Source organism: Chelonoidis abingdonii, chromosome 10, assembly GCF_003597395.2.
Source record: "Chelonoidis abingdonii isolate Lonesome George chromosome 10, CheloAbing_2.0, whole genome shotgun sequence".
NCBI classification, from domain to species: domain Eukaryota; kingdom Metazoa; phylum Chordata; order Testudines; family Testudinidae; genus Chelonoidis; species Chelonoidis abingdonii.
The window spans coordinates 39,952,033-39,965,800 of record NC_133778.1 but is presented as its reverse complement, the minus strand read 5'-3'; the positions used below and the strand labels follow the sequence as shown (position 1 = coordinate 39,965,800).

The 13,768-nt window shown below is 46.3% G+C and overlaps 1 protein-coding gene across 3 annotated transcripts in view; it reads left to right on the top strand.

Moving 5' to 3' along the window:
• ITGA6 (integrin subunit alpha 6) overlaps positions 1-9,515 on the top strand; it is a 72,929-nt gene extending 63,414 nt beyond the window's left edge. For 2 of the 3 annotated variants that reach the window (XM_032790366.2, XM_075070118.1), the window contains one exon: positions 6,741-6,985. In XM_032790366.2, the coding sequence (XP_032646257.1) occupies positions 6,741-6,902 (162 nt within the window). In that variant the 3' untranslated portion in view covers positions 6,903-6,985. Of the gene's footprint in view, positions 1-6,740 lie in introns of all 3 variants that reach the window. The other variant, XM_032790365.2, reaches the window with a different exon arrangement.
• The last annotated feature ends 4,253 nt before the right edge of the window (positions 9,516-13,768 follow it).

Sequence of the window (13,768 nt, the reverse complement as noted above, 5' to 3'; positions counted from 1 at the left end):
CACTGTGAAAGAGCAGATAATAGAGATGAGCTTGAACCAAACCTCTGAACAGCACCAGACTTTGGAATACTGGTCTCAATCTTTTCTCCTACCATTTATCATCTTTAAAGTGACACTTTTTTTCAGTACTATGTAATTAAAGAGCAATATTTCTTATGAGTTTGCAGTAGACCACTGAATAAGTATTCTGCTCAGAAAGCTCTTGTAGTAAACTCTCTCTACTCTTTGTCTGCATCTCTCTTCATTTCTAAGGCTCTGATCCCACAAAGCCATTCTCAGGTGCTTAACTTTGACCGCACTGGGACTGTGCAAAGTTAAGTGTCTGCATATATAACTGTGGAAGACCAGGGCCTCAATAGTGAACTGTTCATCACAGCTTTTCTTCAGTCAATTCTTAATGGAGAACATCCTCCACTCTGACCCTGCAATCTTGAACTCTTTTTACTACTAAAAATAGATCTCCCTTAGAGACTTGGAATACCCTGGTCAACTAATCAAATGCAATGCATCCCTTGACCCCTCAGTTTGAGTCTACAGCTGAACGAACATAATAAATTGTACCCTATAATCAGTTAAGCCAATATTTGATTAAAATAAACAAGACTAACTACAAATATCTTTATGAAGTGAAACAACTATATTCATAATGTTGTCTGGTAAGTCTTAGGAGCTCAAAAGCTGAGACCCTAATCTAATGCTGTCATAAATAGATAGCTAAGGGTTAATGTTTCTTTTACCTGTAAAGGATTAACAAAGGGAACCAAACACCTGACCAGGGAATTGGTGGGAGGGGGAAGAGAGATAGAATCCTTTCTGTTCCCTTTTATTTGGTTGTCTCTTTGTGGAATAGAGGAGATATGCTTCTTGGTATTGTGATGTAAAGAGATTGCATCAGTAACTCTCAGGCCCTGGCTACACTTGCAAGTTGCAGCGCTGGTGAGGGGATTACAGTGCTGCAACTTAGCAGGTGTCTACACTTAAAAGCTCAGCCAGCGCTGGCTGTACACCTGGGTCCGCTTCCTGTGTAGCGATTCCAGCGCTGCTGTTGCAGCGCTGGTCATCAGGTGTGGACACTCACCAGCGTTTTTATTGGCCTCCAGGGTATTAGGACTTATCCCAGCATTCCTTTTCAGCCTCTCTGGTCACCGCTTAGCACTCCACTGCCCTAAGGCTACAGTGATCCGTCTTTAAATGCCTTCCGGGAATTTTAAAAAATCCAACTTCCTGTTTGCTCAGGGCGAGGCGATGGAAGTGCAATCAATCAGCAACAATGGCCTCCATGTCCCAAACGTCTCCCCGCAGCATGGAGCACTGCCGAGATTGCAGGATCTAATCAAGTGTTTGGGAAGAAGAGACAGTTCACGTTCTCAGCTGCGCCCAGCGCGCAGAATTATGATATCTACGGCCAGATATCACAGTCAATGCAAGACAGGGGCTATGCCGAACGCGTTCAGTGTAGGGTTAAGGTGAAGGAGCTGAGGATGCCTACAGCAAAGCCTGTGATGGAACAGTTGCCCTGGGCTGCCTCCACTACCTGCTGGTTATTACAAGCGACTGCGAAGCGATACGGATGTCCCACTGCCATCCTAGATCATATCAGACAGTTCACGCCCTGGAGACCCAGGCTGGAAGGGAGAGCGAGGTGGGCACGGTGGAGAGGACCAGAAGGGTTGATGATGCTTGCAGACTGAGCCAGGAGCTGTTTTCTCCTCCAGGAGGAAAAGAGCCAGTCGCTGTGGTCTACACTATGAGGAAGCGATCACAGAGATCTGTTCCAGTAAGAAGCTTTTATTACAGATGAATGTTTGGGAGTCAGGGGGGGCCTCTGACTAGATTGGAATCAGGCCATTGATGATCATCATGTCTGCGTGGTAATCTGCTCTGTAATCTGTCTTCATTATAGTTTTCATGCCAGAGTGTGGCAATGCGCTTCAACAAGGTTAGGGGAGCAACTGTGTTTCCTTGTCCCGAGCCAGGCTAACGCGTCCGTGCCTATGGTGCGGAGGGGTGGGAGGGAAATATGGACGTACATTATCACAGGGAAGCTGCAATTGGGACCAGGCGAACACATAAGCAGTAGAAAGGGTCTCCCGCTCCTGCAGGTGACCTGAGACAGCGAGATCTGGAAGGTTAACATTCTGTTGAATGCAGGGAATACTGTTAAGTGCTATTCCACTAATATGCTTAGCATATAAACCCATGGCGAGCCCAGGTAAAGAAAAGGCAAAGCCTGAACCACCCTGCCCCCTGTGAGCCAGCGTGTGCAAGATGGCTTTGCGGTGATTCACAGCCCTTTATCTTTGCATAAACCCATGGCTAGCAGGTATTCCCAAGCACCTGAATCTTTGCTTTCCGGAAAAACGCCATGGCTTTTTCATGTCAATCATTCCCCAACCTTACCCTTTCCCAGGTGTGCTGCATGTTTATTGTCCCTGTAGCTAGAACCAATCCCTCAGACGCCAATCCCTTTTCCCATGAATCCAAATGGGTTTAAACTCACCATGTGTATATCTATCTGCGGCAAAGCGTTCAACTGTGGTGCTATGGTCACACTGTGTGAATGATGCTACCAAGTACCTTAAAAACAATGCTTCCTCGTAATAACCATTTTATCTACGAGATTTTTTAAAAGTGTCCTTGCTTGTCTGGAGCAACAGAAAACTTCTGAGGCTAAAAACTTAAGAAAAGCCTAGAAATCGAAGGAACAGCTTGTGAAAGCAAGTCATGAATATGTAATTCCAGCATAAAAAAAGTTCGCATTGGCGGGAAAAAATGTAGCATTAAGGAAGGATCAGGCAGCAAAGAGAACCACAGATCGGCCTAAGCCTCATGGAACGCCACACAGAACCTTATGCAGTCAATGGTAAGATGCAGGCAGACGACTAACGGTGGATGCCCTCAGCCCATCAAAACAACACAATTGTGCCCCACTGTTTCGTCAAACACCCTTCTCCACATCCTGGTGCTTACCACTCAACCAACTGCCCCCACACCATAGTTCACTCACAGCCTCTGATAATACGACCCTTACCTAACGCACTCACAGCCCATACCATCGCAGCATTTTAATCCTCAAGTGCAGAGCAGGCAGTGCAACCCTCAAGGAAGAACAATATCAAACTTGTGAGTGTAATGCTCATCACGTACGACCTTCCTGTTTTATGTACTGTATTTTAGTAAAGGATTTTCTTGTCTTTTCATCATGTTTTTATTGAATTACAGATAAAGTGTAATATATTGTACCAAAGTGAAAAAATAGGAACTGCAAATCATTGCAACCATGCGTAACTGCTTGAGCAAAATGCACTTAACTGGCAGTAGTAGGCACCAACCTTACTGTTGGCATTTTCAGCCTCGCAAGTGCTCTTAAGGCATCCTTATCCTTGAAGCACTGTGCAGGCCTCTCTAGTTGCCCTGCTCTCTGGCTGTGCAAAATTCAGCTCCAGGCGTTGAACCTCGGACGGTCCCATTCCGTCACTGAAAGGTTTCACCCTTCCCGTCACAAATATTTATGGAGGATACAGCACGCGGTTATAATCGGCGGAAAAAAAAAAAAAAAAAAAAAAAAATAAAAAAAAAAAAAAACTGCTTTCGCCTAAACGCTCTAGATTCCCGTAAGTACTTCTCCATCTTCCCCTTTAAACGGCCAAAAGCCACACCCAGGGTCATTCCTGGTGCAACCGGCTCAGCCTGTAGTTGGAACCGGTCCTTGCCTCATGTCAAGCTTCCCTGTGTATAGGTTTCAATGAGCCAATGGCATTAACGGGTAAGGCAAGGGTCCCAAGCGATCCCAATGTGCATTTCGACGTCTCCCACTGGTGGATCTTCCGGTCTGGGCAAGAGTCCCCTGCCTGCAGCTTCCTGAACAGGCCACATGTTCCAAAGATACGTGCATCATGCAACCTTTCCTGGCCATCCTGTGTAAATATGGATACCTGGCGTTTCACTGACAAGCGCCTGGAGAACCATTGAGAATACCCTTCCGGATTAATGTACTCGGATGCAGGTGGGGTGGTGCCAGAAATAGGATAGGCATCCCATCTATTGCCTCTCCACAGTTTAGGGAAACCCAATTTGTGGCAAGCCATCCACAATGTCCCTGCAAGCTGTGTTTATATCACCTTGGACGCATGCTTATCCCCCCAGGAAGTCACAGTTCTTCTTAGCAGGACTCGATTATGGCCTGGCAAAGTTGCATCACCACTTTCAACAGTCAACCTTTCCGACTCCAAACTGGTTTGCGACTGAATTGGCGTACGCTGTTGGAGTGCCAGCTCCAGACTGCAATACACCACGCGCTTCTCCACTGAATCAGGCACTCTCATCCGTGTCCTTTGCGCTGAGGGTTTGGGGCGAGCTCAGAACACAGTCCCATGAAAGTGGCTTTTCCATCATCCTATAAGTTTCTGAGCCACACTCGCTCGTCATCCAGACTTCAGGTGATTGATCCCGCACCACATCAGTGCTTGTCCCGAGCCCAAAGGCGGCGTTACCCTCGCTGCAGAGCAGTCCGTTACTGGCCACAAGCATTTAGTGTCAGGCGCTCAGCCGCATCTAATTTCAATCATCTGAAAGCTCCTTCACTGTCACTTTGGAGCATAAGGAATAGATCAACTGCCAGACGGGTTGCTGGCAACTTCATCAGCACATCCTCAGCACTCGGGCTCCCTTTTCTTACTGAAATCACGCGGCAGAATCAACATGGCACCAAACGGCTGAAAAGGGAGCGATCGCAGACAACGGGTCGTGAATACAGGAACGGAATGACCCGCACCCTTCCGCCCCTATCCACAAACCCCAGCAGCAATTGGGACAACGGTGTCTGTGGGATAGCTGCCACACAAGCACCACCACAACAGCGCTCGCAAGCTGCAGAAGTTGTGGACACACTGCAGCGCTGGCCTCTCTACGACGCTGTACCGACACACTGTAACTGCCAGCGCTGCAAAAATGTACCAGTGTAAGCCAAGGCTCAGGTTAAGCCCAGAGGGAAGTCTGGTGGAGAGAGAGGGGAACGAAGTGGGTTATTCCTTTGGTGTGAGACTCAGGGCTTCTGAGTCTTGGGGTTCCCCAGAGAAGGTTTTGGGAGACCAGAGAGGGAGTCAGGCCCTGGAAATTCCTGGCTGGTGGCAGCGAGATCAAATCTGAGCTGGTAATTAAGCTTAGAGGGGTTCATGCAGGCACCCAGATTTCTGGACGCTAAGGTCCAGATTTGGGAAAGCTTATGATAAATGCCTAGTGAAGTTAGCGGGAGTTTTTCACTTGACTTCACTGGGAACTGGATTATTTCCAGATTCAGGAAGGTACTGTAAGCACACACTTAACTTTTAAGAATGTATTTAAATGCTCTCTCGACTAGGAATTATCACCATTTCAGATTAACTGTACCTGCATTCCTGAGGTCACTCACTCAAAGGTGCTGAGCTCCCAGCCATCATCTCTTGTGAGCAGCTCTTCCCTTTCCCTCCTGACCACCCGTAACAAGGCTTCTCAGTTCCCTCTCTACACTTTGATATTCTTAGCAAGACTGCCTAGACAGGCTAGCGACTGCACTTTGCTTTCTCTCCAAAGGCTGTGAACTGTCCGCCCACAGCTCTTCCTAAGCAAACACATTAAGTTGAAAGCATTACAGAGAAGACATTAAAAACAATGAAAAGCTTAGAGGTCACTCCTAGGTCAGGTCCTGTGTGTCAGTCCTTCAAAACCCACAACTGGGTTTTCCATGTGTACTAATTCAGAAGAACCCACGCTGGGTAGTTCAGCTGTTTCTTTATGCATTTTGGGCTTGGTATCTCATCTCCAGGAACAGGTAATCAGCAGAAAATATCCCATTCTTCTGCACATAACTTTAAAAGGCTGAGTTTGTATAACCAAAGGTTGGGGAATTTGCATTAACCTCTCCCCCTAGGAATTCCCCAGAAAATTCACTTCACACTTCTTGTACCACACACAAATGGATTTCTGGGACATTTTCCATGTAGTCCTTTGAGATCCCAGGCCTCACATCACATCTCCTTCCTGACCCACAACAATACACAAACTTTGCATTTAATACAACTGCTTCCAAAGATTCTTATTGAATTAAGTATTTTTCAAGGAATTGCCATATTTATCACAGGGATGCTTTCTTGAAGCGAGGTTTTAATCTTGCAATGCAAAAGCCTAGTCTACAGATACAAATTAGCTGTGTTGCTCAAGTCTGTGAAACTGCCCTGTGTGAAGTAACTGCCAGTGTAGCTGCAGCTAGGACAATGGAAAAATTCTTCCATCTAATTACCTACTGCTGCTGAGAGAGGTGGCTTAACTGCAATGGAAAAAAACAACCTTCTGTTGATGCAGGAAGTGACTGCTGCAGTGCGATGGTGGCACAGCAGTACTATAACAGACATACCCACATGAGTAATCCTATAGAAGTCAACAGGAATTAATGCACAATGCTGCAAGACTGTGCATCTAAAATTAGCCTTACAAAATTAATGGAAGGAATTTGTTTTGAATTGTTGGATTGTGCAGTTTGCTTTCACCTGCTGCTGATAGTTGTAATTTATAGACTTTGGCACAGTTTCACATCTGTAGACACTTTTTGGTGTGCGTTTTTTTCGAACTTTTCAGTTACCTTGCCTCTTGCTTCTTTCTTGAGGGAAGCCATTTCTTTTGTACTAATGCAAGCAAAGAGTTTTTGACCTTTATACTTACAGTACTTTGATTGTAATTTAATCCTAAACTGTTCCCTTTCCCAGTGTGGATTCTTCCAGCGCTCCAGGTACGACGACAGTGTCCCCCAATACCATGCTGTAAAAATTCGGAAAGAGGAGCGACAGATCAAAGATGGGAAACATAAAGAGAATCTTGAGAAAAAAGAATGGATTACAAAATGGAATGAAAATGAAAGTTACTCATAGGGAGAAATTTCCCCCTCAACTCCAAATTCAGATTTTAATATTTCTTCTTTAATGGAATACTGATGGACTCAGACCTACATACCATATGGACCTATATTTTTGAATGTAGATATTTTTACTTATAGTGAAGCTTTTGTTTTGCACAGCTAAATTTAAGATTGCTTGACTGATTTTATCTGCATTATTTAAACTTCCAGATAGAGACAAGGAGCAAAATTGGTGCATTGAACTGAGCATTCTATGAAATAAATATGCACATTAATGTCACAAAAGGGTCCTTTTCTGCATTCCTGAAGTCAATGGATTTGTGAGGAATGCAGGATCTGGTCCCAAATATATTCTCCAAACTTCTATCACAATATGCAATCTATTATAAACACACTGTAGCCTTGACACACTTTATTCAAATAGAATTTGGGGAAATCTGTGAATGTGCTATTCTTGTCATAAGACTCTGCAGCTATGAGGGCTTAACCTAAAGTGTCTTAAATTAAATGTGCAATAGGTCATGTTGCTATGTTTCTCACACCAAATACACACAGGTTTTTTAAAAAAAACTTGAAGATTAGTTGTACGTTTTTGTATATATTATTTCTTGTATTTATTTTTTTATCAGCAGCCATTTGTCTTTGACTAATTAGGCCAAAGACTTTAAGTGAACTTTAAAAATTGGTATGGATGTTTTTAAATAGGATATGAAAGTCCAGTTAGACGTGAAGCTTTCACTGCATTTAAAGAGTGCCAGTGCTTTTTTTAAAAATGTAAAATTTCAGTCACTGACATCCTTGAAATATAAACATTCATGCCAGTAGTTTGTGGGGGCATTTTTTCTTATTTCTATTTATGCAGCAGGATTTAGTAAAGATGGACAAATTGGTGAGAGTCCAGAGGAGAGCAACAAAAGATAAAATGTTTAGAAAACCTGACTTATGAGCAACAGGTATATATAAACAAAGCCTGGGCATGTACTTAGTTTTGAGAAAAGAAGACTGAGTGGGGAACCTAATAATAAGTCTTCAAATGTTAAAAGCTGTTGTAAAGAGAACAATGATTAATTGTTCTTTGTCCTCTGAAGGCAGGGCAAAGAACAATGGGCTTAATCACAGCAAGGAAGATTGAGGTTAGATATTAGGACAAAAACACACACTTTCTAATTATAAGGATAGTTAAGCTCTAGAATAAGCTTCCATGTGAGGCTATGGAATCCCCTCAGTGGGGGATTTTAAGAACACCGGCAAGGCATGGTCTAGGTTTGACTTTGAGGCCCCTTGCAGCCCTTCATTTCTATTACTAATTATGTTCCTGTAACATAATGTGGGTGTTGAGAATATTTCAATTTTATTTTGTACATCCAAAATGTAGAGGTTTTTCTATCTAATTTTTATACTTAATACAAAAAGTGAAAGGTGCTTCTGGAAACAATTTTCCAGCTCCGTATGGATTTCATGTTTAGAGAAAGGTGTGTCTACTACTGAAAATGTTTTATAGCACTTGAAAGAAAAGAATAGATCTGCGCTGATCCCTTTTGAGACTACTGAGTGATGTCCTAAATATATCTAAATGTAAATTGTAAGAATAGTGCCACAATGTTGTGCTGCTCAGTAACCTAATTGTTGTAACATAAGAGCTATTTAAAGAGAGTTTATTGGGTCTTTTAATCTACATTCTAAAATGTTGGTACTATTTAAATAAGAATTAAGATTTCTTATTCCATATAAAATGCTAATGAAGTGTGTGCATAATTGCTTTGCATAGGGATGAGAATTATGCAAAAACTTGTAAAAGTATTTTCTTTACAAGCTGCTGACTTTACCTTCCCCCCGCCCCCCAAAGTTCATTGTTCTAATGCAGACTGCTAGAGTGACTGAAGCAAGCAACACTGGTCACCAATTGTGTGGGTGGGTTTTGTTTTGTACTATTCGTTTCTTTCCTTCAGTCAGGCTTTTTGAAGCTTTATTTCTTTAAAAATGTTATTTTAGAAGCTACATTCTTGTGCTTCAAGGTTAACAGGTCCCATGTATAATTTCCTCCCCAATCTCATACTTCCAAAATTACATTGTGACCTGTTTTGCAACGTGTGTACACATAGCTGTTTACTACATAATGTCAGTCTGTCTCCCTAATGAGTTTAAAATTCCAGCTCCTTTTCCCAGCAGCTCAAAACCCCAAGAAACCGAACTCATCAGTTGCTAAGAAATGGGAATTTTGAGACTGTGGCAGCCCTTGTTAAAACATATGGTTACGTATAGGGCACCCTCTTACTATAAAGAGCAAAATAATAGATGTCTTGGTAGTGTAAAATTTAGGACTATTGAAAATATCATCTCATGTCCTGTCACTGGTATGCTATCCTCTCATATACGCAACTAGCAATGCTAAATCATTCCAGGATTAGAAATTATCTGTGGATATTTGTATAAAAAATATTTTTTTAAATTAAAATACACATTGCCTTTATTTCTTACAGGACGAATTTGTTAAACATAAAAAACATTAGCAACTGAGTTTCTGTAAGTGGTGCTTAGATTTCACAGCTCACCAATGTGTTATAACTAAACCCAGCCTGCTCTATATGTAATTTTCAGCATGAATTAAAGTGAGAAATAGAAACTATACATGATGATGAACTATTTGATTTGTTACTAGTCTACTTAAATCACTGGGTTTATATAAAAGGGGAAGGGATTTACATGCTACATTTAGGTATTAATGCCAAATCCTATTGGCCTCACCCCCTGCAAGTAGTCTGATACAGAAGCCTTGTATACATGAAACACTGACTTTCTGCAGCCCAGTGGCACATGGGCTGTCCTCTTGTCACCACTGTTTGCAGAGGTGGATAGCTTGCCTCTTTGCACAGCTGCTGCCCCCAGCAGAGCAGGCAGCAGCAGTTTGCTTTGCTAACTAGATTTTTTAGGGTAGTAACGGAGCATCTTTTAATATCTCCTCCTCCTTCCCCATGTAACCTATGCAGAGGGAAGGTAAGTCAATTTGCCAATTCTGTAGCACAGAATTCCTCTAATTTAAAGTGTTTACACAGATCATGAATTCCTATTCTTGCAAGAGACTACAGCTGGACTTTCTATAGGAACCCTTGCAATAGAAACAATAGATTTCACTTTTTCTGTCTCTCCTTAGAAATCCAGTACTAGGCTTTACCATAAGATAGCTACAGGCACATGCATACAATTTCCAATTCCCTTTTATGAATAAAGGCTCCAAAGATAAACCATTACAGCACAGCAGTTATAATGCACCCTCATATCACTGTTCTATTCTTTATTTTAAAGGAAAATATCTGAAGGGCCTATACCCAGAAGTACATATCCATAAAACCTTACAAAATAAATACAGGGATAGAGATTGGGACTTTTAGAGATCATCTGCTTTCACATAGGCTCACCCTGGGTATTATACTGACAATTAAAACAATTAGTTTACTACAGCAGGGGTGGGCAAACTTTTTGGCCTGAGGGCTGCATTCTGGTTCCAAAATTGTATGAAGGGTTGCTTAGGAGATGCATGGCCCAGTTCTTGCCCCCTAGCCAACCCTGGGACCCCCACCACCCCATCCAACCTCCTCTCTCCTTCCTGACTGCCCCCACCAGGACCCCAACCCCTTACAGTGCTGCCTGGAGCACCTGCGCCACCTAGAGCAGGCAGCTGCTCTGCCCAGCCACAGCACAGAGCACCAGGTCAGGCCCCGGCTCTGCAGCTGTGCTGCCCCAGGAGCTTGCAGCCCTGCTGCCCAGAGTATTGTGGGGTGAGTGGGAACAGCAGGGCAGGAGCTCAGGGGCCAGGCAGGAGGGTCGCAGGGCCTGTAGTTTGCCCACCTCTGTTTACTACTTAATCAGTTATTTCAGCATCCTCATTACTGAGCACATAGAACTTAAAGAAAGAACAAACAACAACTTACAATAGCTACTATAGGCACTAGGCTCACAAAGACATTTGGCCTCCACTCTGCAATTCCTCTTTTGTGTGTTTTACCAGTCAATCCCCATTGCCTTCTGTAAAACTACAGGAAATTGTATTGAGATCCACTCCCCAGGTTGAGCCTGGCTTACCCTGGCAGCTCTATTTCCTGGATATGACAGGTGCTCAAACTGACAGTTCTTCTTCGAATGCTTGCTCATATCCATTCCAGTAGGTGTACGCGCTGCGCGTGGACGTTCGTCAGAGAACTTTTACCCTAACAACTCCAGCGGGCTGGCAGGTCACCCCCTAGAGTGGCGCCGCCATGGCGGGTGATATATATATATATCCCTGCCGCCGGCCCGCTCTCAGGTCCTTCTTAACCGCCGCTGTCGGTCGTTGGAACTGTGGAGGCCGATAGCGTGACCGTCCATGTCCCTAGCTTCTCTTGTTCATCGTTACAGTTCTAGTGTGTAGTTAAGTTGTAGTTTTACTTAGTATTAAATATAGTTTAAGTTTCTACATTATAGTTATTAGTATAGCGGGTTGCGGCTCTAGCCCCTTCCACGCCCGGCGCCGGGCTGATGCCTGAGTTCGCTGGGATTCAAAGCGTGCCTCGCTTGTAAAAAAGCCGATGCCCACCAGTGATCCCCCATGAAGCCTGCTAAAGTAGCCTGGGGAATCACATGTCTACAGAGAAGTCCTGCATCTGCAAGCCTTCCGCGCCCGAACAAGAAGGAGCGAGACCAGCGCCTCCGACGTCTCCTTATGAACGCACTTATCACCCCGCCACTCGGCACCGAGCGCGCCCGCACCGGATCCTTCCGGCCACCGCGAAAACGCAGTGCACCACCCCTTTCCGCACCGGCTCCTGGAAAGGCCCTCGTCACTCCTCTACCCTGGCTAAGCAGCCGGAAGAGCACCCGATGGCCGACGCCGGCCGCCTGGCCGTGCCATGCGGGGGCGGCTTCGTGACTCCGGGCCCGGCGGGTCGCGAGTCTATCCCTCTTAGCTCCCCGCAAGATCTGGCGTAGCAGCTCATAGCTCCCACCACGCCCGAGAATTCCGTCGGCACAGGACCTTATTGCCTTACAGAGCCTGCGCCCAACCCCCGCCACTGCCGGTGCGGTTACTGTCCAAGGGCTAAACCACGCCGATGCAGCAACGGTTCCCGCGATTCTCCGGTCCGCACCCGATCCCGATCCGAGGGCAGGTTGGTTCGAGGCGTGCATCGCAGCCCGGCACCGCTCTTCCCCGGCGGCACCGTGTCTACTCGAGGTGCCAATCGGCTTCACGTCGTCCCGATACTCCCGACACCGCTGCTCCAGCCACCGTACCGCACTGCCGACTCGAGGAGCCAATCACGCGCACCGAAGGTCCAGACCCGGTCGACCTCTAAACACGCGCTGTGGCAGGTCCCAGTCCAGATCCCGCCACCGGACAGCTCACGTACTGCTCCCCGGCACCGAGGAGGCCGTCGCCATCAAGGGTGCTGGACTCGCACACCGCGTTCCGCCCCCCCCGTGGCCCTCTCGACAGAGTTCATCTCTTCACGGCGGACAGTTCTACTGACGTTTGACAGGCCGCCGCCCTCTTCCTGAGCGTCACCAGGAACATGTTGTCCGCAGGGCAGTGGGCTTCGGGACACCCCTGGCATATCAGCAAGCCCAGGTGGCCTCTAGCAATTCCCACCCACGTCCGTCTGGCTCAGAGCGTTAGTGCTCTGGAGGCTATGTTCATGCCCCCCACCCAATCCCTTGCAGAGAACATCGTCCCACCCGCCGAGACTGAACCCCCGCAGTGCCAGAGACAGCCATCCATCCTGACCACACCTGACCCCCACTTCTGCCAGTCTCTCCTCGTCATCCTCGGCTGGATGAAGCCGGTGTCGGACGACAACCACCGGCCCCGCCGTAGACTCAGGGCACACCAGGATCTCCTCAGGCCGTTGCACAAAACATGCATCCAACGAGGAGCGTCTCCGAGGTTGCAACCCAGTCTTTCACGATACTCGCGCAGATGCCGCCCACTCGTTCGCCCGCCCTTCATAAAGACCATACAAGCCAACGCCACACCATTCTGCAGTCACGGCTTCGTTCCCCCCGCTCTCGGGGTGTGCGAGCACCAAATATATGTCCCCTCGAAGGGATACGATATCTGTTATGTCCATCCAGCCCATGTTCCTGTCGTTCAATTTTGAACGAGGAGGGAACGGCGATGGCAAGAAGCTCGCCCCAAAGTCTAGGAAGCGCGACGTAGACCTGCTCAGCCGTAAGTCTACTCCGAAGGCGCTTACAGCTGCGGTTTCAAAAAACAAGCCCTGCTCAGCCGCTACTCATAATAACACCTGGAGGCGGCTGATAAATTTAGGAGCTTTCCCACAATATGCTCGACAAGAGTTCAGTGCCCCTACGTGACAAAGGCAGAAGTCGCGCCACTTTGCTGAGGCGTCTTTGGACGCAGCAGACTCAGCCGCCAGACTCTCGCTTCCGGGAGTCACTATGCGCCACATCGCCTGGCTACAGGTCGCTGGTCTTCCTCTGGAACTCCAAACACAATACAGGACCTTCCGTTTGAGGGCCAGCGACCTGTTTCTGACAAGACAGAACCCCGCTACAAATCTAAGGACAATAGGCAACCCTAGATGCACATCCATCACAGCGTACCGCAGCCGCAAAAAAAACAGCGCCAGCCTTCCGCAACCCAGGCAAAGCAAGACTAGCCAGGAGACGCAACAGAATTGGCAGCGCAGAGCAATCTGGCAACCAGCGGCAAAATCCAAGTCCCTCCAAGCCCCTTCCAGATCCAAGCCATGTTTTGAAGCGTGCGCCGGGGGCGCGCTACCATCTTTCTGTGGATCCATCTCCCCCTTTCCAACCGTCTCTCGTTTCTTTTCCCTCCCCAGCGTTGCAACGCAGTACAGCGAAGCTTCCTGATTATCAGTACCGTCT